The 23,523-nt window shown below is 47.0% G+C and overlaps 1 protein-coding gene across 2 annotated transcripts in view; it reads right to left on the bottom strand.

The window, feature by feature from the left end:
* Nucleotides 1-347: 347 nt before the first annotated feature.
* Nucleotides 348-23,523, bottom strand: part of DSTYK (dual serine/threonine and tyrosine protein kinase) — a 49,176-nt gene continuing 26,000 nt past the window's right edge. For both annotated transcript variants that reach the window (XM_064593933.1, XM_045876961.2), the window contains 11 exons: nucleotides 19,649-20,318; nucleotides 15,307-15,539; nucleotides 14,819-14,902; nucleotides 14,010-14,186; nucleotides 13,074-13,203; nucleotides 12,182-12,338; nucleotides 11,599-11,731; nucleotides 9,238-9,351; nucleotides 7,698-7,812; nucleotides 5,333-5,467; nucleotides 348-4,738 (listed from right to left, as the gene is read on the bottom strand). In XM_064593933.1, coding sequence (XP_064450003.1) covers nucleotides 4,551-4,738; nucleotides 5,333-5,467; nucleotides 7,698-7,812; nucleotides 9,238-9,351; nucleotides 11,599-11,731; nucleotides 12,182-12,338; nucleotides 13,074-13,203; nucleotides 14,010-14,186; nucleotides 14,819-14,902; nucleotides 15,307-15,539; nucleotides 19,649-20,318 — 2,136 coding nt within the window. In that variant the 3' untranslated portion in view covers nucleotides 348-4,550. The remainder of the gene's footprint in view (nucleotides 4,739-5,332; nucleotides 5,468-7,697; nucleotides 7,813-9,237; nucleotides 9,352-11,598; nucleotides 11,732-12,181; nucleotides 12,339-13,073; nucleotides 13,204-14,009; nucleotides 14,187-14,818; nucleotides 14,903-15,306; nucleotides 15,540-19,648; nucleotides 20,319-23,523) is intronic.

The raw sequence follows: 23,523 nt of genomic DNA, 5'->3' as shown, positions 1-23,523 counted from the left end.
GGATCCCAACAGTGGGGTGAGCCCAGATAGAAAATGCAGTTGGGCCAGTATGTAGCTTCCATCGTCAGATTCTCTCATAGCGGAACAGAGAGTAGTCCGGCTTGTGCACAAGCTCCCAATGCGGCAAGTCCATGCTGAAGAGAAGCTGGGGGAAAGGGTGTGAATCCAGGAAAGGCTCTGAAAAATAAACTGCTCTCACCCTACTTGCCCCTCCCATCCTCCTGCCCCAGCCTCTGGTAGTGGTAATGTCAAGCACCCAGAGATCCGGAGCAGTCTGGGGGAGTACGGTGCTCCAGCATCCTTCTGACCCCAGGAGGGAAGGGAAACAAAGCCAAAGGGAGGTAAGCTTCAAACGTTAATGTGATCTTTATTCTATAGCACGTGTGGTATCTGCAACCCCACAAGGATACAGAACACTCTATAAAACCAAACCCAACCACCCCAAACGACACTAGATGAAGATTTAACCCATAGGTATGACTCTTAAAAACAACACAGTCTCGTTTGCCGTATTATGGAAAGAGCACAGGAAGGGAGAGTGAACGACTGAGGTTTGTGCCAAGGTAACTTCCTCTTGTTATTGCACTTTTATTCTACACACTTAGTATGTTACACTTTTATTAACACTGTAATAGACATTAGTCCTTTAAAATAAACAAAATATTACATAAGGATAAAAGACAACATGCTGTCCAGACCGGTTTCCTTCTCAACCCTCTGAGTCAGGTGGCCAGGTATTCCCATGGTCTCCACGTGCATCTCGACAGGACTGGATGTTAACAAAGCAGATGAAGTTAAAAATAAAACCCTTTTAAGAACAGCAGTGTTCCTTGCAACCTCCAAAGGAGTTTGCGATGCAAGTTTCTGAAGGTTGCTCCCTCCTCACCCACTTAAATACAGCGCTAGCCCTAACCGTCCCCCCCCATATTTAGAAGGATAAACCCACTTTTTTCTTTTAAAGAAAAAGTGGGTTATTTGATCCAGCAAATCCAGAAGTCAAACTTTGAAAACTCAAAGAAAGCAACTACTCTTTTGGCGAAGGACTCTTCAAGGGCCCTTTATCCTGCTGCAAAGCAGTCTGGGCTTCGGAGACTCCCTGATTAGCCAGATGAACAGCGAGCCTGCCTCCTCTCCAAAGCGAGGCCACAGGGGACCTCTGCCCCCTTAGTGCTACTATAATCACCGATCCCTCTTGGCTTCTCAGTGCTAAATAATAAGCCAAAAAAATTAAAGTGTCATTCAGTGCAGTTACTACTTTGGAGCCCTGCTGCCCCAAACCCCTTCTCCCGTCTGGAAACAACTTTCAAGCCATCTTTGGCAGCTCAGCAAAGATGCACCAAGATGCACCAGAGAGCTGACACATACTGGGGGAGAGTTCTACCAGTCCCCCCGTTTCCATCTGTGGCAGTAATATGTCCTTTCCTTCACGGTTTCCTTGAATTTTAGTGTTAAAAATTAGGAGAAGCTGCTACATAGGCTCTGTCCCCTTGAAATTGATGGAGTCACAAGTGATTCTCTTTGGTCTGGGAAGAACCCGCACAGCCCTCCTTCCTAGAGAAGTGGAAGGCTTGCTCAATCAATGAGCCACTCTCTACAGAGGGTCAAGGAACTAGGGCCCGCCCGTGGAAACCTCAGCCAGACAAGCATTCCCCAACTCATGCCAGACTGACCTCCCTGCCAGCTCCCTAGGCACAGGGTCAGCCGCTCCGGGGCCCCACGCTCCGCCATGTCTTGATTGCTCTGCAAGAAGGTCCCTCACTCAGTTCTGAAGTAACGCAAGTGACTGGACTTCAAGCGTGTTAAAAATGGCCAGGTGATCATTTTCAGGCTGGGGTAAGTTGCCCTAATGAAGTTGATTAGAAGGACAGAACACAGTAAGGGTAACCCGTCCCATCCTTCCTCTTCCCCCAGCCACAATCTCACCTCACCACTTGGGAGCACATACAACCAAAGCTAGGAGGTAAAATCTTTAGGACTTTGGTCTTGTTGAGCCCGCTACAGCCCAAGTGCCCCCAGACTTCTTTGAATACCTAGTGTCTTCCCAAGTAATATACAGTACAGTACATTTCATGGCATTCCATCACTTTAGTAATAATGGGTGCCAAGGAACAAAGAATCCCAAATTAGCTGACAATGTTATAAAACAAAAGCAAAGTATGTATGTGTTATATATATGTATTCCCACACTCAGCCCGCTGAGTGTTCAAAAAACACCTCCAAATATCTCTACAAGGACTTTGGCTGGCCTGGAGATCTTCAGGAATATCTTGCACCTTTTCTCAAAATACTTTTTTGTAATGAATTGTTAACAACAACTACTGTCTTACTTAGCATTAGTCCCTCCCATCCTCCCTTCTCACTCAGGCAAAAAATGTGGGAGTCTGCTAGGAAACTGGTGCCTGAGAGCAGATTAAGCTGCAGGGAGGGGACAAACTGAAAAGGGACACTGGGTAGAGGAAAACCTACCCCCCACCCACCAGCCCCTGCATGAATGGGGGTAGGAACTAAGACTTTGGAAGAATGTTAGAAATGTGGCTTCCACAACGTAAGCACAGACTCCTGATTTGAGCTGGAGTAAAGGAAGAGTCTCTGGGAAAGGGAACTATAGAAGACCTTTCCTGAAATTTCGTACAAAACAGACTGATTTTTCAGCAGGTAGACACTATTCACCTCTCCTCTTTAAACTTGAAAACCTGGCTTCCTGGAAGCCCCATCATAGTCCCCAGGAGGACAAACAAGTTAATGCAGACAAGAATAGAGTGACTTGAAGAAGTAAAGCTACAAATGGCTGTTAACAATTCTAAGAGATCTACTGAACATTCCACCAGAACAAGGCTGGAGCTTATATAGAACCCAAAGACACTGGGTCGGTCACTTAACTGTTTGCAAGTAAAAAGGTTCTTAGCACTGTACAGAGTTTCTAAAGGGCTCCAAGTGCTTGGAGGCTTACTACGCTCAAGTGTATCATCATCAGAGCCCAGCAGAGTCAAAGAGTGAAAACTGAACTTTAAGAGTTATATGAAAAATTTCTTGTAGATGCCATTTATACTCAATGTTTAAAAGATGGTCATTCTCTCAGAAACAACCCTACAAAATTCTAGCAGCAAATCTGCCCATTTCCTTACACACCTACTCAGGGACCTGCTTCACAGACTTGGGGGCCAGGCACAGGGGAGAGACCACAGTGCTTGGAAATTAGGCAGATGGCTGGAGGCTACTCACCTCCACTGTCTATTCCTTCACCCACCTGGTGTTCTAAATCAAATGGACCATCTCGGTTGAGTGAGGCTTTAAGTCAAGATCTGAGATGCATCAACATGTAAATTGTCCCCCTCCAGGCACACTTCCTGACACACGCTCCAAAAGCCCACCAGCACGCCTTCCAGCCGAAGGGGAGGGACCGTCCCAGACGCACACACACAGATGTGAAAGGAACACACAGAGCTACAAAAAGCATTCTCTTTCATCTGGTGCTTTCCTTCTTAAGTTATATTCAAAATAAAGTAAAATGAAGGGACGAGTTGCAAAAGAAATCTCGGTTAAAAAGCTCATTGATGGAATTTAAAAACATCAGTGGGTTAGATTCAAACACAAAAATGGGAATTTTTGATCCTTCTAAGTTTTAGAAACAACCTGGTATCCTCCTAGTAGGTTTGCAGGGAAGCCCACGGCCTCCAGATCACTGCCCATGTCTCCGGTCTCACCAGTTACTCCATACCGGTCAGTTTTACTCAGATACTCATCCCCAGATACCATGTTAACTGGAGTTTCCCCATCTTGAGACCAAAAACGGCGGGGGGGGGAATCAAGACCAAAGGGAAGAAGAAGAGATTCTATCCTAGGGTTAGCAGTAACTCAAAATCCAATCACATATGTATATATATATACATGTGTGTACACATTTTTTTTTCTTTTTGTGGCCTCTTGGTGATGGAACCGTGACACCCACCCCCAGAAGTCAGTCCTATAAATGTAAACACACTGGCACCAGAAGGAACAGACAGCTCTGTTTCCAGCCCCCTCACTGGGGCCTCTGGCCGCTGCAACCTGAGATCTGGGTGCAGGGAGCAGCAAGTCGCTGTTTTGCTCCTACGTTCTCACAATCCCGGAACTAAGTTCAAATTTCCTAAGGGTCCTGACGATGCGATAGAACCAAACTATTCCTAGCTAGAGCCAAAATTACGAAAATTATAGTTTTTAATACTATCGCCACTGCAGTGTCCCGCCTGTCTTAGCAACATACAGTGAACAGACAATTGGTACATTTGCCTCCTTTTCAGTTCTGAGGCTGGAACATTGCATTCTTCGGCGTTTACGTGTCCTAGACAATCTTTTGCTAATGGGATGGCTTGGGGCATCAGTGAGCTGCTGAACATGACCCACAGCCAGCCAACTCTTCACTATCCAGGAGGCAATCACTGCCTGGGAAGGTCTCAAGTTGCCCAGCAAGCATCAGTTCCCTCGGGAGCTCTCTGAATAAATGTCAAATTCTTCCCATGGCCAAAAGGTGAGGGGAAGAAATAGAGAGTAAAGGAGAAAGGTCTTTGCTTTCAAGTAGAATCATCGAGTCCTCTGTTCGGCTGCTCAGAATTTGACTTGCATAGCCGGTCCATGATGCCCTGGAGCATGGGCTGGACGATGCCCAAGAGAGGTCTCTGAGAGGGGTCCCCGTCCCAGCAGGCCTCCATCAACTGCCAGCACTCCTCGTCAAACACAGGAAGACGCTCTGGCCGGGCCCCTGGAGAAAGGCACATGGAGACAAGGCCAGGGTCAGTGAGAGGGCCCGTGCCACGATGAGGCCCGACCAGCTCGCAGACCGATCGCCCAGGTGGGGCTCCGGAGTTCTGGCTTCAACTGCAAACACTGAGGTCAGAACCTAGTAGTAATGGTGACAACAAACTGGAACGTACTGGCATAGGAAGTTGAATTGGAAAGGTTCAAGAAAAAAGCCTTCTTGAAACAGTTCAGTACAGGGACGCCTGGGTGGCTCGGTCGGTGAAGCGTCAGCCTTTGGCTCAGGTCATGGTCCCGGGGTCCTGGGATCGAGCCCCGCATCGGGCTCCCTGCTCCGCGGGAAGCCTGCTTCTCCCTCTGCCCCTCCCCCTGCTTGTGTTCCCTCTCTCTCCCCACCTCTCTCTCTGACAAATAACTAACTAAAATCTTAGGAAAAAAAAAAAACAGTTCAGTACAGTACTGCCTGAAAGCGAAGGCCTGACTTCAGTGTCTTTCCTGGATTCCGTGACGGTATGTGGTCCCGCTGCTCTCAGTTGTGGTGGGGGTGGGGGGGGTGGGGGGGGGGGAGTCAGGATAAGGTAGGGCTTGTGGCTCTTACCTCTCCGCACGTTGTTCCAGAGATGGTCTTTGCTGGCACACCTCTCAAATGCTTCAGGGAGCTTGACAGAGCCCGAGCAGATATACCAGAAGAGAATGCCAAAGGCGTAGACATCGACGGAATTATCATACTTCCCTGGAGCGAGAAGGGGCGAGACAGTGAGCCAGGGACAGAGAGCAGCTGCATCCCCACTCACGGGGTCTGCAGAGGTCTCCACACCTTTTTTCCTAAAGCTTTTAACATCCATTGCCTCCCCTAAGAACCCCGGTTGGCAGGACCGTTGACAACGCCCATCTTATTACACCCCAAACCACAGCACAGGGAGGGCAGCACTAGATACCAGGAGAGCCGAGGCTGGAGCCTGACAAAGGAGGAGGACAGGCCTTTGATTTTGATGGAACACTGCTCGCTTTGGCAGCACATAGACTAAAATTGGAATGATTTTGATGGAACAGCCAAAAAGACTCATCCTGAAAGGTCGGATTAGGGAAATAGGGCTGGGAAACAGGTGGGTGGGTAGATTGGAACCAGAACGTAAAGATCTTTAAAACGTCAGACAGAAAAGTCTCGATTCGATGGACAGCAGGAAGTCCCTTATGTTTTAGGGTAGCAGGTGACACGAAGAACGTATTTTGGAAAAGATTCTTCTGTCAGCAATAGGACTGCAGAGAAACAATCCAGGGAAATGAAATACGAAGTCGCCAAAAGAAAACGAAAGCAGTGGCAATAGAACTTCTTTAAGAAGTAAATCCAGAGGGGGGCACTGGGTGGCTCAGTCGTTAAGCGTCTGCCTTCGGCTCAGGTCATGATCCTGGGCTCCTGGGATCGAGCCCCGCATCGGGCTCCCTGCTTGGCGGGAAGTCTGCTTCTCCCTCTCCTACTCCCCCTGCTTGTGTTCCCTCTCTCTCTCTCTCTCTCTCTGTGTGTGTCAAATAAATAAATAAAATCTTTAAAAAAAAAAAAAAAAAGCACACACACACACACACAAAGAAGTAAATCCAGAGGAAGAGACACGCTGCGTGCGCGCTCGGCTGCGCTGTGGCTCCAGCCAGCCCCAATCCTTCCGTGCCCGACTCCGCGGAGGGCAGGGGGCAGCGCTGTGCACGAGGCTAACGAGCGGAGGCCGCGCAGGGCGCCGATCCCAGCTCCTCCCCGCGCCGCCGAGGGGCCCGCCGTGACCTTCGTGTCCGCCTCGGCAACGCCGCAACCATGCCCGGTCGGTGAGGCTCGAGCCCTCGGGTCCTCACCCGGCCCCTCTCTGCTGCTGGTCGCGGGTGTTCCGTTGATCACACGATCTCGCCCGCTCCCCCCCGGAGCTGCCTGGCACCCGGCGCACCACCAGCAGCCTGCTCCCGGACGCGAGCCCCACTGCTCTGCCCACTCGAACCCCTCCACCTCCCGCTGCTAAGCTAACCTTCCACGAACGCACAAGCTCAAGTTCCTCAGGACCCCCACACCGAGCCTTCGCTCCTCCGCGCAGAGTTCAAGCTCAGAGCATTTCATCTCCAGCCTTGTATGCTGTTACTCCCCACCTGGATTTCCTTCCTATCGTGCCGATGCTGCAATTTTCCTATTTCCCTTTCCCCAGCTTCCAGAATGTTCTCCCCTTCGTGACACATGGTTAGATTCTAGAGCCAGAAAAACCTAGATTCCAATCCCAGCTCCATCATCTCTAGTGTTTTGGGGTGGCTTTCTGAAGTTCACCAATCTGGACTCGACTTTATCTGTGACGTGGGCATAAAAATGCATCACCATCACCACAGAAGGGCCGTGAGGATTAAATGGAACAAAATATATGAAAAAGCATACTCATGCTGCCCAGCTCAAAGAACACACTTCCTACGGGTTCCCTTCCCACAGACCAATTTTTCCAGACCTGACTCAAGTTCCACCCAACATCTCACTTCTACCACAAACCTGTCAAACACTTCAACCTTCATCACCTGTCTGAACACCGTCATGTTAGGTGGCACCCATTTTAGTGCCTTGTCACACGGTGTCCTATACTGCTTCCTAATTATCCTACCTCTCTCAGTGCATCTCTGTCATCTGCAAGTTCCTTAATGATCAGGGCCAACTCCTGACATATAGAAACCATTCAATCAGTATTTACTGATCAACCAATTGGCTGATTATGGCAATTATGGCACGAACAGCCGGAGAAACCTGCACAAGAAGACCTGGTGTCTCCCGTGTGCATTTTTCCTTCTCCCCTGCCCTGCCTTAGAGGTCTCCCTCCTCTGCTTCTCCCTTGCCTGCACCAGATCTGCCAGGAGTACTTGTGGATACTACTTAGCCCAAGGGGTAGCCCTCAGGGTTAAAGTACGGAGCCCTGCTGAAGCCCACTCCCTGCCCCACGGCTTACCTGTGAAAAGTTCAGGGGCCATATGGATTGGCGTCCCCACAATGCTGCCTGACATCATGGCCTCTGGCTTGCAGAATCCTAAGTCAGTGATCTTGGCACGGTTCTGCTTGTCCAGCTGCCAACAAAGCAGGGCAAGAGTGAGCCTGCGTCGGATCCTGCACACAGCTCTCAGATGCACAGTCAAGCTCAGAAGCAGGCGTCTACCTTCAAGTAGCACTTAATTAAGCCTCCCTGTCTCCAGATTTGTTCCCACTCCTGTCTTCTCCCCAGACTGTCAGCAACCTGGATGGCAGGGGCTATCTTCTTCGCCTTTGTATTCCTCGCCCTTAGCATAGTGCCTTGCACATCGCAGAAACTTAGTAAGTCTTGGAAGAATGAATAAAGCGAAAGACACCAAGGAAAGTATTTCAGTTCCTGATGATCCTCCTCGGACCTCCAGACCCCAGGGCAGAAAGTCACGAAGGAAGAAGGCTGAGGTCCTCTGGTCAGCTGAGGAGAGTTGCTTGAATTCCCTGCAGTTTCCTTTCCTAAAGGCCCAAGAGAATAAATCTGTGCCTCATTTGACTATTGATAAACCTCTCAGGTTTCAGCCTATGATTTTAGGGCAATCTCTCCCTTCCCCCACACGGCTGTCATCTTTATATATATCATGTACGTGTTGCCAGAGACACCTTGATGATCTCCAATACAGCTCCAAGAGTAGGTCAGAGGATTCTTCAGAACTGAGATACCAGGAGTGGTGGGTTCATGATCACCTTCCCTTTGACGGTGCATTTACCCATCTCAGCCCTTATCCAGAACCTCTGACCAAACTCTAAACAACAACCAGACCTGGAATCCTCAAAAACGTCACAAAAGCAAAAAAGGGCAGAAGGACTATTCTAGATTAAAGGAGGACAGGAAAACATGACAACAAAGTACACCGTCTGATCCCTGGAGTGACCCTGGATCAAACAAGCAAACAAACAGACTGTGTCTGGGTAACTGGGAAATGTTAATATAAACTGTTTATTAACTAACAGTATTGTATTGACGTTAAATTTCTTTGGTGTGATAATAGCATTTTTATTACACAAAAAAATGTCCTTTATAGGAGATATGAGCTCAAGTATTTAGGAGTACTGTGCTATCTGTAACTTACTTTCCTACAGTTGAGTAAAAAAGTGTGTGTGTGTGTGTGTGTGGGAGAGAGAGAGAGAGAGAGAGAGAGAGACTGAGGAGCAGAGAGAGATGAACCCCGGAGAAAGAGACCACGAATCAGATGAACGATATGTGGGTCTCCATCGGACCACTGTTCTGTATGTTTACATGTCCCCAACAGTGTCGGGAGAAAAAACTTTAAGCAACAGAAGCTTGGTCTAGGAGGCGGCCTGACACTCCCCACACCTTACATCCAAGATGCCATCAACCCATCTACTGTCAACTCCAGTGCGTTCCTGGCAGGTGCGCCCCGCGATCCCACTCACATGTAGGAGGACCCTCCGACAGCCACTTAAGCCACAGAGACAGGGCGTTATCTCGTGGAAACAGCTCTACTTACCAGGACATTTTTTAGCTTGATATCACGGTGCACGAGTCCCTGGCTGTGCAGGAAGCGGATCCCTTCCACCACATCTAGTGCTATCTGCAGACGGGTCTCCAGCATCAGCCCGGCCTTGGGGAGACAAAAGGGCTCACTCATCACTAACAAGACAACTCCTCAGTCCAGCGTGCTTAAACCCACTAAGAGCTCCTTCTGTGGGGTGCCGCAAGGCAGCCAGTGCTGGGGCACACAGAGGACAAGGGCAGAGAAGCAGGCGGGAAGAAAGGAAGAGGAAAGCAGTTAGAAGGAAGCTGAGGGAAAGCAAGGAAGGACAAGCTGTGAGGCCTGAGAACACTGCCTGGAGGCTGCATGCAGCGGCTGGATGACCCCACATGGCACTAGAGGGGGCGCAGGCCAACACCCGGAGGCGTGAGCTCATTTCCAAGCCCCGAACAGACTCTGGAACTGCCCTCGAGGCTCAAAGTAGTGCTAGGTCTCGGGGCGCCTGCCCGGCTCAGTCAGTAGAGCATGTGATTCTTGAGCTCGGGGTTGTGAGTTCGAGTCCCATGTTGGGCGTAGAGATTATTTTTTAAAAATTAAAAAATAAGGGGCGCCTGGGTGGCTCAGTTGGTTAAGCGACTGCCGTCGGCTCAGGTCATGATCCTGGAGTCCTGGGATCGAGTCCCGCATCGGGCTCCCTGCTCAGCGGGGAGTCTGCTTCTCCCTCTGACCCTCCTCCCTCTCATGCTCTCTGTCTTTCATTCTCTTTCTCTCTCAAATAAATAAATAAAATCTTAAAAAAAAAAAAATTAAAAAATAAAAGTATTAAAAAAAAAAAGGATTTCTAGGTCTCTCAGGCAGAATGCCTTCCACTGCTTTGTAGGCCTGGTTAGCCCAGGTTTGGCTTTATGGATTCAAATATCAAAGTCACTCATCTTACTTTTACCATGCCTCCAGCTTAGGGCCTCTTGAATTCCAGAGAACATTACGTCACTCATCCAGAAGCTCAGCCCACTTGTGGGAAAGCATCAGACAGTGCTGAGCCTAACTCCTCTGAAATGAAGAGGGAGAGCCAGCGGGAGAGTCATTTCCTCCATCCTACTGATTTCTCATGGCTCTTGCAATCATTTCTAAGGATTCCTGTCCTCTATCCAGAAGCTTCCATGTAATCTGTGAGAAGGGACCTACCCAGATACTCTGTGATTAGCTTCCCCCTGTCCCACCCAGCCCCCGTGTAGGGACCAGACAAAGGAATGTCTCCACGTCCCTTGTGGTTGCTTTGGGTGAGGGAAACTCGACATCCAACTGAGGGTACTTCACCTTCACTCAACATCTTTCAACAGCGGGGCGCCTGGGTGGTTCAGTTGTTAAGCATTTGCCTTTGGCTCAGGTTGTGATCCCAGGGTCCCGGGATCAAGCCCCACGTCGGGCTCTCTGCTCGGCGGGAGGCCTGCTTCTCCCTCTCCCACTCCCCCTACTTGTGTTCCTGCTCTCACTATCTCTCTGTCAAATAAATAAATAAAAAATCTAAAAAAAAAAAAAAAAAATTTCAACAGCATTTCATGGTGTACAACGGAATTTGAAGTCTATGGAAATTCTTAATTTTGGTGTTCTGTAATTTCTTCTCAGGATTTTTTTGCACATCATGCCCCTCTATTCCCAGACAGCCGCTCCAACGTGACTAGTGTCCTTCAAATGCTCTGGGCATTATGCTATTCCTTCCTGCTGGTACGGCCTCTTCTTTCTACCTGCCCAAATTTTACCCATCAAGGTGGATTTATCACACTCAAACACCAGATCTTAATGAAATATTCACCGACAGCAAGTCTCTTAAAAGCTTCTGGCAATTACACCTTTTTATTTTTTTAAGTAAGCTCTATGCCCAACATGGGGCTTGAACTCAGGACCCCAAGATCAAGAGTCACATGCTCTACCAACTGAGTCAGTCATGTGCCCCTGGCAATTTCACTTTTTGATATCCCCTTATAGTGCTTAACACAGGGTCTTGTACAAAGTAGTCACTAGTAAATATTTGTTGACTAAACAACAAACACTCGCTGTATCCATCAAGAGCAAAAAAAGAGGAAAAATAGCAAAGTGACAGGATGCTTTTCTGCTCTTCTGAGTTGTCTAGATTTTTACCACCACCACAAGAGGTAAAAGTGGTGAACCGGCAGTATTCTGGATATAAACTGGGCCAAAAAATCGATGCTGAGAAATGTTTAAGGTTTTCTGGAAATAAGGGTAATAAAGCTTGATTACTGCCCAAAAATGTCTTGTGAAAGCCAGAAGGTCTGGCTAAACAAGAACGGCAGACAGGCCAGAGGACCCCGCGGGGGTGGCTGCCGGCTGCGCCCCAGCCCCCTCTTCCTGCCTCACCTTCAGCCCAGTGTAGAGGTCCCGGTGCAGCCGCTCCATGATGAGCAGCACAGCGATGCTGGAGCCGCCGCCGTAGCTGTAGTCGATGACCGAGCCATGCAGATCCACCAAGCGCGCGTGCTTCGGCAGAGACCTGGTGCGAACGAGAGAGGCCGGGGCTGCAACGCTCCGGCTCCAATCGCGACAGCGTGCTGCCACATAGGCAGGAGTCCCCTGAGACCACTCTTGTCCGGGGCCACACGTCATGGCCCTCAGTGCAGAGGGAGGGCCAAGAGAGTGGCCTCTCTAACAAGGAGCTGGAATTACGGAATCTAAAGACTGACAGGCCTTAAGGACGAGGAAGTCAAACGGAAGGCAGAGTCTGAGAAATCGGGATGGTAGGGAGAGGGAAGAGACCATGAAGGCCTGCAAGAGAGCACATTTCTGGGCCCAACACGGAAACACTGGCTACAACATCTGGGGACACAGGAAGGGAAAGACATGGCGTGCTGTAGCTCTTGGTACATGACCTTGGTACAAAAGCCAGGCTTCTGGCTTCTTCTCTGGATCTTCTCCCATAGAGATGAATGACAGGAGAACCTACCTCATGTAGTGGAACTCCAAAGCCAGGTCATTCCAGTGCTTCTCATCTGGAGGGACGACCGACTTGAGGGCACAAGGGAAGTGTCCTCCCCAATTGTCACACAGGTACACCACACCATATTGGCCCCGGCCTAGCTCCTGTCCCAGTTTAGGTTTACCTATCAAGTATGGACACAGAGATAAGGCAGGAGGAATGAGAACTTGCTGGGCAACCTCCCTAAGACTCTTAGAACATGTGGGGCACCTGGCTGGCTTGGTCAGTGGAGCGCGTGACTCTTGATCTCGGGGTTATGGGTTCGAGCCCCATATTGGGTATACAGATTACTTAAAAATAAAATCTTGAAGACTGCAGATGAAAAAATATATAAAATATCTTGTTAAAAAAAAAAGATTCTTAGGGTGCCTGGGTGGCTCAGTTAAGCATCTTCCTTTGGCTCAGGTCATGATCTTGGGGTCCTGCGATCATGCCCCACGTTGGGCTCCCTGCTCAGCTGGGAGTCTGCTTCTCACTCTGCCCCTGTCCCCTGCTCGTGCTCTCTTGCTCGCTCTCTCTCTCAAATAAATAAATAAAATCTTTAAAAAAAAAAAAGATTCTTAGACATGGACCTAGGAGTAGGAAGTCGTAATTATGCTTGGGGAAGAAATTCTGATGCTACTGGAAACTAGTAGAAAGTAACCTAACTGGTCCAATTTAAATAAACTTCAGTCATGTTGTCTGAATTGTATAAATAGCAGGACCAAACAGACTTTAGGAATTCAGAAACACATCAGGGGGTGCTGAGGCAGCTTTGCAAGGAAGCAGCTTTAGACACTGGGATTTTCCAAGGTAGAACATGAGAATGTCAGGTATCCAGAACCTTCTTCCCATTTACTTGGGAAAAACAAGGACTCACGATGCAGCAAGACGTCCTGTAAAGAACGGCTTTCCAAAGAAAGGCGAGCCAGGCGTGGGGCATGATCTTTCCGAACCTTCAACCACAGATCTTCTGTTTTCTCCAACCGGCCTGAGTGGCCAGCTTCTAGCTGGGAGGGAAACAGAAAAAAGTCATGTGACTTATCAAGTTCCCAGCTTGGCTTCCTCACCTATTATATGGGGTAATAACAGCTACCTCCTAAGGGTAACTGTGAGAGTTACACAAGACATCCGTAACGTGACTGGTACACAGTGAGCTCTTGGTGAGTAACAACTGTTCCTCCTGGATGCATACCCACATCCCCGTACCCCACACTCTACACGCATGTACACACACACATACACGCACATCCACCCCAAGGGGACAAGCAGATGTCACATAACTGTGAACCAGTATGAGAGTTACAAAGTCATCCTTTTTCTGACTCATTCCTAAAATACTGAATAACTTAAATAAAATTCCTACCCCCCCCTTTTTTTAAAGATTTTATTTATTTCTTTGACAGAGACACAGCGAGAGAGGGAACACTAGCAGGGGGAGTGGGAGAGGGAGAAGCAGGCTTCCTGAGGAGTAGGGAGCCCGATGCGGGGCTCAATCCCAGAACCCTGGGATCATGACCTGAGCTGAAGGCAGACGCTTAACGACTGAGCCACCCAGGAGCCCAAAATTCCTACCCCTTGATTTTCATTCCTCACTCAGTGAAATGGGGAGAAATTAACTGAGTTCCCTCCATGTTCCCTGGAGTTAGAAAAATCTCCACATGAAAAATGTACTGATGAAACTTCCCATAACATAATATTATCGTTTAATAGCTAGGAAGAAAATATACTGATAATTTTATAAAAATTATATGAAGAGCAGTGGGCAAAATATTCCCCAGCGGGTAGGTTCTTCTCTCTCTTCCCACACACCCACCTGCCGTAATGAGGCTGCAAAAGCTTCGTGAGAACTGTTGAGCCGGGTCCGGAACTGGCTACAGATGCTCTTGGCCAACTTGGAGGCACTGAGGCTCTCGATGGCTTCCTGGGCCACCTTCCTCTTCCATTCCAGCGTGATGGCAGGTGGGCTCACCCACGTGATGCGCTGGATGATCTGCAGGATGAGGTCAGTGAGAACACTCAAGGGTGGGAGACAGGAGCCACCAGAAAGAACCAACACCCTTCCCCTCGGGCCTAGGCACTCGTTAGGAGCAGGTTATGAAGAATGGAGCCACGTGATGGCCAAGACTCCTCTCCAATTCCATCGACCTCAGAATCAGGGCTCAGACCAAGGGAAAGCATCAAGGAACACTAGGCCTAGTCTACGTGCTCACAAGCCCTCACTATGTACAGTTAGTGCGAGGGTGCCTGAGAATTCTCTTTCTGAACTCGGTATGGAAAAAGAGCCACGTCAAATTCAGGAAAAGAAACCACACAAATGGCCTCTGGCAACAAAGCCTGGGTCTGACAAAACATTCAAGCTGGGAAAAAGGAATATGAAGAATCTAGTGAAGGAGAGTTTTATGGCTGCATAAAATTTCATTTAAACGCACTATTTTAAGCATTAAAGGGGCACTGTTCCTAATTATTTCAGAATCGGTACAAATCAGAACTCTCCCAGGCAGACAAACCAGGACAAATGGCCACCCTACACCAACAGAATATCCTAGACATCAGTCACTATTAGTGCCTAAGGTTCATCTGAGCCAACGAGGGGCGGAAAATGTTTCTCTACGGAAGCTCCACCTGTTTGATTTGCTCCCATAGCATCCTTGTAACCGAGGACCCTGAGTGAAACGTAACTTCAACATGATAGGCGGCATTTAAGATCTGAAAGAGAACACACAAAAGAAAATCAAGATGCCCTGAGCAGAGTGGCCGATTAAAAAATGTGATAAATAATATTTACTTAAAGCACAGAGTCCTGTTTCAAGGTTCCCAAATATATCCTTCCATAAACGTGCAGGGTCTACATGAGTTGATCATCTATTTTGTGACTCTTTGGGCCCCTTTACTTCCATCTTCACTGCCTTGCATGTTGCCTTAACTGCGATTTTGCAGTTCACAAGCACCTCTGATGGGCAGGGGTCATGTGACAGGAAAACGAAATAAAATTCCAATCAGATGGGCAAAAAGGTGAAAGGGAAATTCTTGGCTAGCTTGAGGTCAGGCTTGCGGGTGGGCTCTGTTTCCTGTGTTATCTGTGATGTGGCGTCTAACCGGTCTTCAAGTACCTGTTTGAGATAATTACTGGTGATGTGAACAGAGACATCCTGGGACTTCTCCAGGCTCTGCAGACAGCGTTCCAGGGTCCCGACGAAGCTCTCGCGCAGGTAATCCACTGAGCTGATCAGCTTGTTAGCCACTGCCTGATTGAGCCGAGAGATGATGAGCTCCTGGATCTGCCGGATGCAGCATTTGATTTCTCTGGTGCCCACTGCCTCTCCATTCTCGGGGACAATGACATCTGTGGAGGCAGAGAGAGAAGCCAGTTGGCTGTGAGGGGAAGGGGCAGGCACTCAGAATAAAGGCGTCTCCCCATCAAAGCCACAGAGCTGCCATGATGACGGCTATAAAACACACGGCTGGCTGGCGAACTATGACCCTCGGTGTGATCCAGGGCCATGCGGTCCTCTACTAACTAGGGCATCTAAGAATCCTGAGAAGGAGCAACTGTGTCTAGAATGAGCCTATTGATTTTGTCAGCTTTTATGTCACTTTTATAGGACAGGAGGAATATTTATTGAGTGCAGACTATTTGAGAGGCACCATAATAAATATTTTATATATGTAATCGAATTTAATCCTCACGATAACTTTGTCAGGTGGGTATTACTGGTCATATTTTATAGGTCAGGAGACAACCTCAAGGAGAGGACAGAGGGGGCACTGGGAAGGGGATGGTACAGTTAGGAAGGACGACAGCTAGCATCTAAAACCCAAGCTCGTGGACTGCCTTGGATCTTCGTAATATTTCACACTGCAGAACTCCTGGAAAAATCCAAGAGTTGGGGATTTGATGCTAATCAATTACTAAATAAAAAGTAAACCTGAAATGTTGTGGCCAACCTGCTACTACCTCCCAGAATTAGAAATCCGTTCTGCAAGTCAGAGGACAGAACTTAAGAGAAGACAAATTACCTGCAAAAACTCCACTCCTAAAAAGGCACTCTGATGTCTACTGTGCGAATTTAAATTGGTGCCACCTCTTTAGAGGAAATCTCATAATAGCTACCAAAAAATTTTTTTAACCAATCAAAATTTTAAACTAACCAACCAACAAACAAAACTATCTACATACCCTTTGACCTAACTATTCTGCTTCTAGGAATTGTTTTTCTAGAAATATACCTTTACAAGGCCCAAAGATATGCATGTAAATGATAATGCAGTAGAGTTTGTAACAGCAAAAAAGAAAAAAGAAAGAATGAGCCTAAATGTCCGTCAGTAGGGGTAAAGTTGAATAAAATCAGGTACATCTATTAGAAGAAGACAAATCCACGTGTACGTTTATGGGAAGATCGCTAAGATATGAGTTCAGTGAGGGGCGCCTGGGTGGCTCAGTGGGTTAAGTGACTGCCTTCGGCTCAGGTCATGATCCTGGAGTCCCAGGATCGAGTCCCACATCGGGCTCCCTGCTCTGCGGGGAGCCTGCTTCTCCCTCTCCCCCTCCCCCTGCTTGTGTTCGCTCTCTCGCTGTGTCTCTCTCTGTCAAATAAATAAATAAAATCTTTAAAAAAAAAAAAAAAAAGATATGAGTTCAGTGAAAAAGCAAGGGGCAGAAGAACATATGGAGGAAAACTAGGTGGCTGGAGGACAGTATCTTTATATCTCTGAGTGAAGTACTATGCATGTAGGTATTATCTTTAAAAAAATGTATTTTCGGGCGCCTGGGTGGCTCAGATGGTTAAGCGTCTGCCTTCGGCTCAGGTCATGATCCCAGGGTCCTGGGATCGAGTCCCACATTGGGCTCCCGGCTCAGCGGGGAGCCTGCTTCTCCCTCTGACCCTCGCCCCTCTCATGCTGTTTCTCTCTCGCTCGCTCTCTAAAAAATAAATTAAAAAAATCTTAAAAAAAAAATAAATAAAATTAAAAAAAATAAAAATAAAAAAATGTATTTTCTGAAGTATGTATGTAATGCATTACCTCTATTTTATTATTTTTTTTTAATTTTATTTGAGAGAGCGAGAGCGCACATGTGCGCATGAGCAGGGGGGAGGGGCAGAGGGAGAGGGACCAGAGTCTGCCATGGGGCCTGATCCCAGGACCCTGAGATCACGACATGAGCCCAAGTCAGACGCTTAACCGCCTGAGCCACCCAGGTGCCCCGCGTTACCTTTATTTTAAAACAAAAACCAATACCAGAAATCCAGCTCCTTAGGCTATGTGGTAGCTCTCTTCTAAATCTACTTACCATTGCCTCAAGGATCCCCAGAAAGAACTGAGAACACGGTTAGTCCTATCTAATACACAGCTAACTTGGAAAATGGCTTCACAAATCCACCATGTAGTTAATAGAGCCAGATGTCTGATCTACTTGTTCCCAGTTCCCCCTGCGTCTGTTGAACTAACCACTGCATCCCAGGTACCAGACACGGTATCCCTGGCACATAATAAACAATCAAATATTTCACAGACTGCCCAACCTCCCTGCCCTGCCCCCTTTATCCTGTGCACTATGATGCTGACGCTGATGCCCCAGCATCCTAAGTTAGTCAGAAGCCTTCTTAGGATCTCCACTGCAATAAGGCCTATAAGAAATAAGGCTTCCTGTGCTTGCTAAAGTGGAGTCCGTTTCCTCTGTGTAAGTGTGACACAGCCATGTACCAAAATTCACATACTCATTCAAACTCCCACGAGGTAGTGTACACATCTCTGTGTGAACTGCTGTAGGAGATATGATGATAAACAAGACCCTGTTCTCCTTCCTCTCTCGGATTTTAGAAAACACTCAGAAGAAAATAAACAACTGTAATAAAAGAAAATGAAATACGCCAGAAATTTCAGGTACGCATGAAATGCAGTGGGAGTTCAGATGGATGTGATCACTATTAGCTAAGAAAATTAAAGACACCTTCATGAAAGATGTTATTTAGAAGAGGCCTTGAAGGGTAGGTAGGATTTGGAAATTCACAAATAAAAGACTTTTGGGGTTTAGGGCAGGGCGGGAGTAAAGAAAAAGTAAAAGAAGAGATGGAGGACAGCAAGCAGCTGAGAGCAAGAGAAACTGAAATTAGCAGAAGGTGCCTAGTGGGGAACAGGACCGGGAAAGTTGGTCAGGGCTAGGCTTTGGAAGGTCCTTACCACTAGGCTAACGAGTCTAAACTTGGAACACAGAGCCAATGCAGATGAACTGGAGAAAGGAGAGAAAGATGTCTGGGAGAACAATAGGTAGCTAGGAGCTACAGGGAGAGGAGTAGCTCAGGTGGACTGAGGAAGAGGGAACAGAAAAGCAAAAGTAGATATGATATATGGAAAAAGACACATCAGAACTTGGCCGCTGACTGGATGTGGGGACAAGGGAGAGCAAAGAGCTGGAGACCATGCTGAGGTTCCAAAGCCGGTTACTAGGAAGATGGCGGCGGCAGTAACCGGGAAGAGATTCAGAGTAAGTAAACATGGAAATTCAGAGTATGGGCTCAGGAATCAGACTGCTAGTTTCAAACTCTTACCTTTACTCTTCAGTAGCTGTGACCTTGAGCAAATTACTTAACCTGCCTAAGCCTCAGTTCTCTCATCAGGAAGATGGCAATACACAGAATCCAGGGAGGGACTGAGGAAAAACTGATGCGAGGTCCCATATCAGAAATTCTGATTAATCGGTCTGGAGTGCTCTGGGGTGATTTCAAACATCTATTTTCAAAAAGCCCCCCAGGAGATTTGGATGTACAGCCATGATTGAGAACCTCAAGGTAACTTGCAAACCACATCACTGTTCTTAATGGGTGGTAGGGCTAATGTTCCTGCAGGGAGGTTTACAGAGTAGTCAGTATACAAAGTCAGCCACATCAAGACCTCAACCCCAAAAGACCTGACAAATCACTTTGGCCCAATTTTGTTAATAGCCACTCATGAAGAATGGACTTCCAGAAAAGTTGTAAACACAACTTTGGGAAATACTCCTGAGCTGGGTTTCAGGAGCAGCCTGGAAAGAAAATGAGACCAAAGCACACAAAAAAAGAACCAAAAAAGAAGCACGGGCCATGCTGAAGGTTAAAGCCAAGGTTAAAGCATGACTTAGTAATGCTCTTCAGGCAGCTCTTTTCCAGCTCCGTCAAGGTCAAGGGGATATAGATATAAACTGGAAATTTAAGAGTGCTATTAGGATGAACTTACCAGAAGCTGGACTACCAGTCCCGGGAAGGAATGACAGTGGAATCTTCCAGGAAAGCCTCTGAGAAGAGAGGCCACTCTGGCTAAGTGATTTAAGGTGGGCTCCTACTCATGACAGTTGGGTAGACGAGATGTTCCTGAGCTGCCTTTGGCCTTCGGAATTCATGGGACTCAGTTTCCAGCTAGGAAAGGGTTAAAGAATCCTGTGGTCCCAGCAGCCCACACCAAGCTCTCTAGACCTACCTTTAAATTCCATGTTGGCAGCATCATCCAGAAGTTCCTCCTTCATGGTGTTAAGTGTCTCAACAATCATGTCCTTCATTTCCTCCTGCTTTCGGTTAGCAATATTCATCAGTGATTCGAACAACTCATTTTCCTTTTTTCGAGTATATTCCAGACGTTTGGGAGTGATCTGTAGGTCCCGCTGCATGTCAAAGGCCTGGTTAATAAAGATGTCGAGGCAGAGACAGTGCACCCGGTTCAGGGCCTTGGCTGCGTCCACCAGGCGAGTCTGTAGCACCTGCTGGGAAAATGTGCTCAAGTGCCTCAGTTTCTCACTTTGCTCCACCAACATGCTCTGAGCTTTAGTGTCTTGGCCAGGGGCCCCACAGTTGCAGTGACTGCTGCTCAGGTAGCCCAGGTCCATCAGCTGATGATGGAGGGCTGATCTTTCACTCTCTATTCTTCTGGTACACGAGGCAATGATCTCCGAGCCCAGCTGCGGCACTTTGAAAAAGAATACGGGAAAGGAGAAATACTTCCGGATTTCCTGAAGCTCTTGCTCGTCCCTCTCAGATAGTTCGTCTTTGTGGAGTGCATAGGTTATCACAGGCAAGAAATCGTTCACCAAGTCACCCAGAACATCCACTGCAGGCCGGAGGCCTTGGCATGGTGCTACCACAATGTCCACGTCCTGGAAGGGGAAGGGGGGTCATATCAGCACTTTGGGGCCAGAACCAATCCTTGCCTCCCCAAAGTCCCACAATGAGACCAAAATCCAGATCTGTGATGGGGCAGTGGGACTTCGGTATGCCCCAATGACTTACCCACCTCCTTCCCTGAGTTCCCAACACTCCCTGCCACAGCCTAAGAGGCAGGCACTCATCTAGAAAGAGAAAACAGTCTGCAGAAAGGCTGGCAGATAAAAAGACTTTAGTTCCTGCCTTCCTTCGCTGTTTGGAAACCCACTGATGCCCTCCGATGGAGTAAGACAAATAATGGAAGGAGAAAGAATTGATGTGGACATGATCAGATTGGGATTGAGGCTGCCTGGTACATTCCTCCCACTCTCTTCTTTGCTCATCTTCCCAGCCCCACCTTTCTAAGGCAGCTAACTCCCAAGCAGCCTTCCAATCTCCCTGTGTATTCCTGTCATGCTCTTAGTGAGTCCTTCCTAGTACATAATCCCAAGCACTCTCTATTTCTCCTTTCCTTAATGTTCAACACATTTAAAATTTATTTATTTCAAACCCATTTTTCGGGGTACCTGGGTGGCTCAGTTGGTTGAGATTCTGCCTTTGGCTCAGGTCATGATCCCAGGGTCCTAGGATTGAGTCCTGCATCAGGCTCCTTGCTCAGCAGGGAGCCTGCTCCTCTCTCTGCTTCTTCCCCTGCTTGTGCTGCCCCCCACCACAAATAAATAAATAAAATCCTTAAATAAATAAATAAATAAATAAAATCCATGTTTCCCCAATAGCCTGTCAACCCATTGAGGGCAGGGACCATGTCTACCTTGTGAACTATGGAAACTCCAGTGCCTAACACATAGCCCTCACTATTGTTGAATCAATCAAGCAGCAAACTAAAAGCCAGGTTTGCCAAACACTACTGTCCTATTCTAAAAGTTTGCAGGTATCCCAAAGTCTTAGCCACCAAAATCCTGGTAATACCTTTATTCTCATGATCATGTGGTATGACAGAGACTAAGGTTTGTCTATCCGATATTTAGCCTCTGCATTACTGGGAAGGCAATGGCCTTTACAGACAAGGCTGCCCGATAAGTGCATTGGGCTTTCAGAAAGGTTCTTTAGAGGGGGTTCGATTCTACTAGGAAGTATGCTCTTTGGCCTCATCCTTTTTGCCTTTTGAACAAGAAGGTCATCCTACAGCCCTAAGGCAAACCTGAGGGTAGAAGCCAGCACTGAGGATGATGAAGCAAAAAGAAATAGGGGGCCTGGGTCCCTGGTGACGGCAGAGCGGGCACACCAGTCTGGCTTCAGACTTCTTTCATTTGAGGGAAAAAAAATTAACTTCTATCTTGTTTAAGCAAGCGCATTTTTCTGATCATCTGTTACATATGATTGAACCCAATCATAACTCATACACCCAAGATATTTTTTTTTTTAAGATTTTATTTATTTGACAGAGAGACACACAGTGAGAGACGGAACACAAGCAGGGGGAGTGGGAGAGGGAGAAGCAGGCTTCCCATGGAGTAGGGAGCCCGATGCGGGGCTCAATCCCAGAATCCTGGGATCATGACCTGAGCCGAAGGCAGACGCTTAACGACTGAGCCACCCAGGCGCCCCCATACACCCAAGATCTTAAAGTGAGTTTCAAGAATGATCTTTGGTTTAGAAACAAACCTCTACAGGTCCTTTTCTAGCCAATAGTTTTTGCTTTGTGTTCTACTTCTTTCCTGAGGATCCTGAGGCACTTAGAGAACAGATGTTTCCATCCACGGCACAGGCTGCTCTTGTCTATCTTTGAAATTGTCTACTCTGCCTGGCATCCCAGACCTAAGGGTGGACAAGGAGACTCATACCTGTATCACCATCATAAGCACACCAAGGGGATGTCTTCAGGGACCCGCAAACTCAAAATCAATCCTGCAGAGAATTCTAGCACATTTTACAGAGTTGTAAAAGAATTCAACACAAACCTGTTCAAGTTTGTGTCCTTAACATTTATCAGATGTTACAAATGTACTTTATTTGAAATGTAAAAAATATGCAATTGTTTGTTTTCTTTCAGGCTCACATTGTTTTCATTCCTTACCCTATTGAGTAGCAGTTATTTTTGATGAAAAAAAATTTTAAATAAAAACCTGGGACCTTTTCCTTTTTGATCTCCTTGCCTAGATAAGAAAGGGCTGGGAAATGCCAGCCTATTGTTTCTTGTACTGTGTGTGTGTGTGTGTGTGTGTGTGAGAGAGAGAGAGAGAGAGAGAGAGAGAGATCTCCCATCCCCAGAAAAGCTTTACAAAGATCTCATCTTCCCTAATAAAGAATTAGTAAGTTTAATTCTCAGGTAGATCACATAACTGTTATTTGGCCACTCTGAACTCTCTAAAGCTAAAAGTGCTTTTAGCATCTCACCATTTCTAATTTGAGCAAACACTGAAAATCCAGCTTCTTTCCATCCAAGCCTAGGCCAAGAAGAGATCTGCTATTTCATCTGTGCCATGAATTGCATGAAATGTTTTCTGATCGGTAGACTAGTCAACACTCACCCCACTGTTCAAGACAAACCCCCTTCACTACCCTGAGTCACACTGCTGGAGTATGAATCACTTCGTGAGGCATATTCAGAAAGTAGGTAAGAACTTTTATGGCTTAGAGTAGAACACACAAATGCCTAAATACCAACATTATAATACATATAATAATTTAATAAAGACTAGGAGAGAATCCCAAGAAATGAAAAGTTATAGTAAGATAGAGAATTACAGGTGAACATGTTTTTAAAAATATTTATTTTAAAGTTGCAAACCTCTCTTAAATATATACATTTTGAAAGATATAAACCAACCAAACTTATTACAGGAATATCATGAGAAAAAAGCCTAAATATGCAAACCAAAGTAAGAGTTCTTTGAAAATCGTCAGGAATAATTTTGTTTGCTTATTTATGATGGATTTTCTTAAAATTCTAAAATAAATTCACAGGGTTTCCTCAAAGAACCATTTTGTGTGTGCAAGAAAACCAAAAGCTGCGGGGTCCACTTGCAGAACGAATATCCTTCCTAGGAGACTGCTGACTTCATTTGCTCGTAGGTGCAGATTCATTTTTTAAAGGCTTTAGGGTTTTCTAATGGTAGATACCACCTGATATACTGGCAAATAGAAAGAAGTTGTCCACTCCTAAATATATCTTGTACTAAACGAAAATGGATAGAC

Source organism: Mirounga angustirostris, unplaced genomic scaffold (genome assembly GCF_029215605.1).
Source record: "Mirounga angustirostris isolate CCGP_5_RB_7025 unplaced genomic scaffold, mMirAng1.0.hap1 SCAF_6, whole genome shotgun sequence".
Lineage (NCBI taxonomy): Eukaryota > Metazoa > Chordata > Mammalia > Carnivora > Phocidae > Mirounga > Mirounga angustirostris.
Note: the sequence above shows the minus strand (reverse complement) of the source record. Positions and strands in the feature narration are given on the sequence as shown.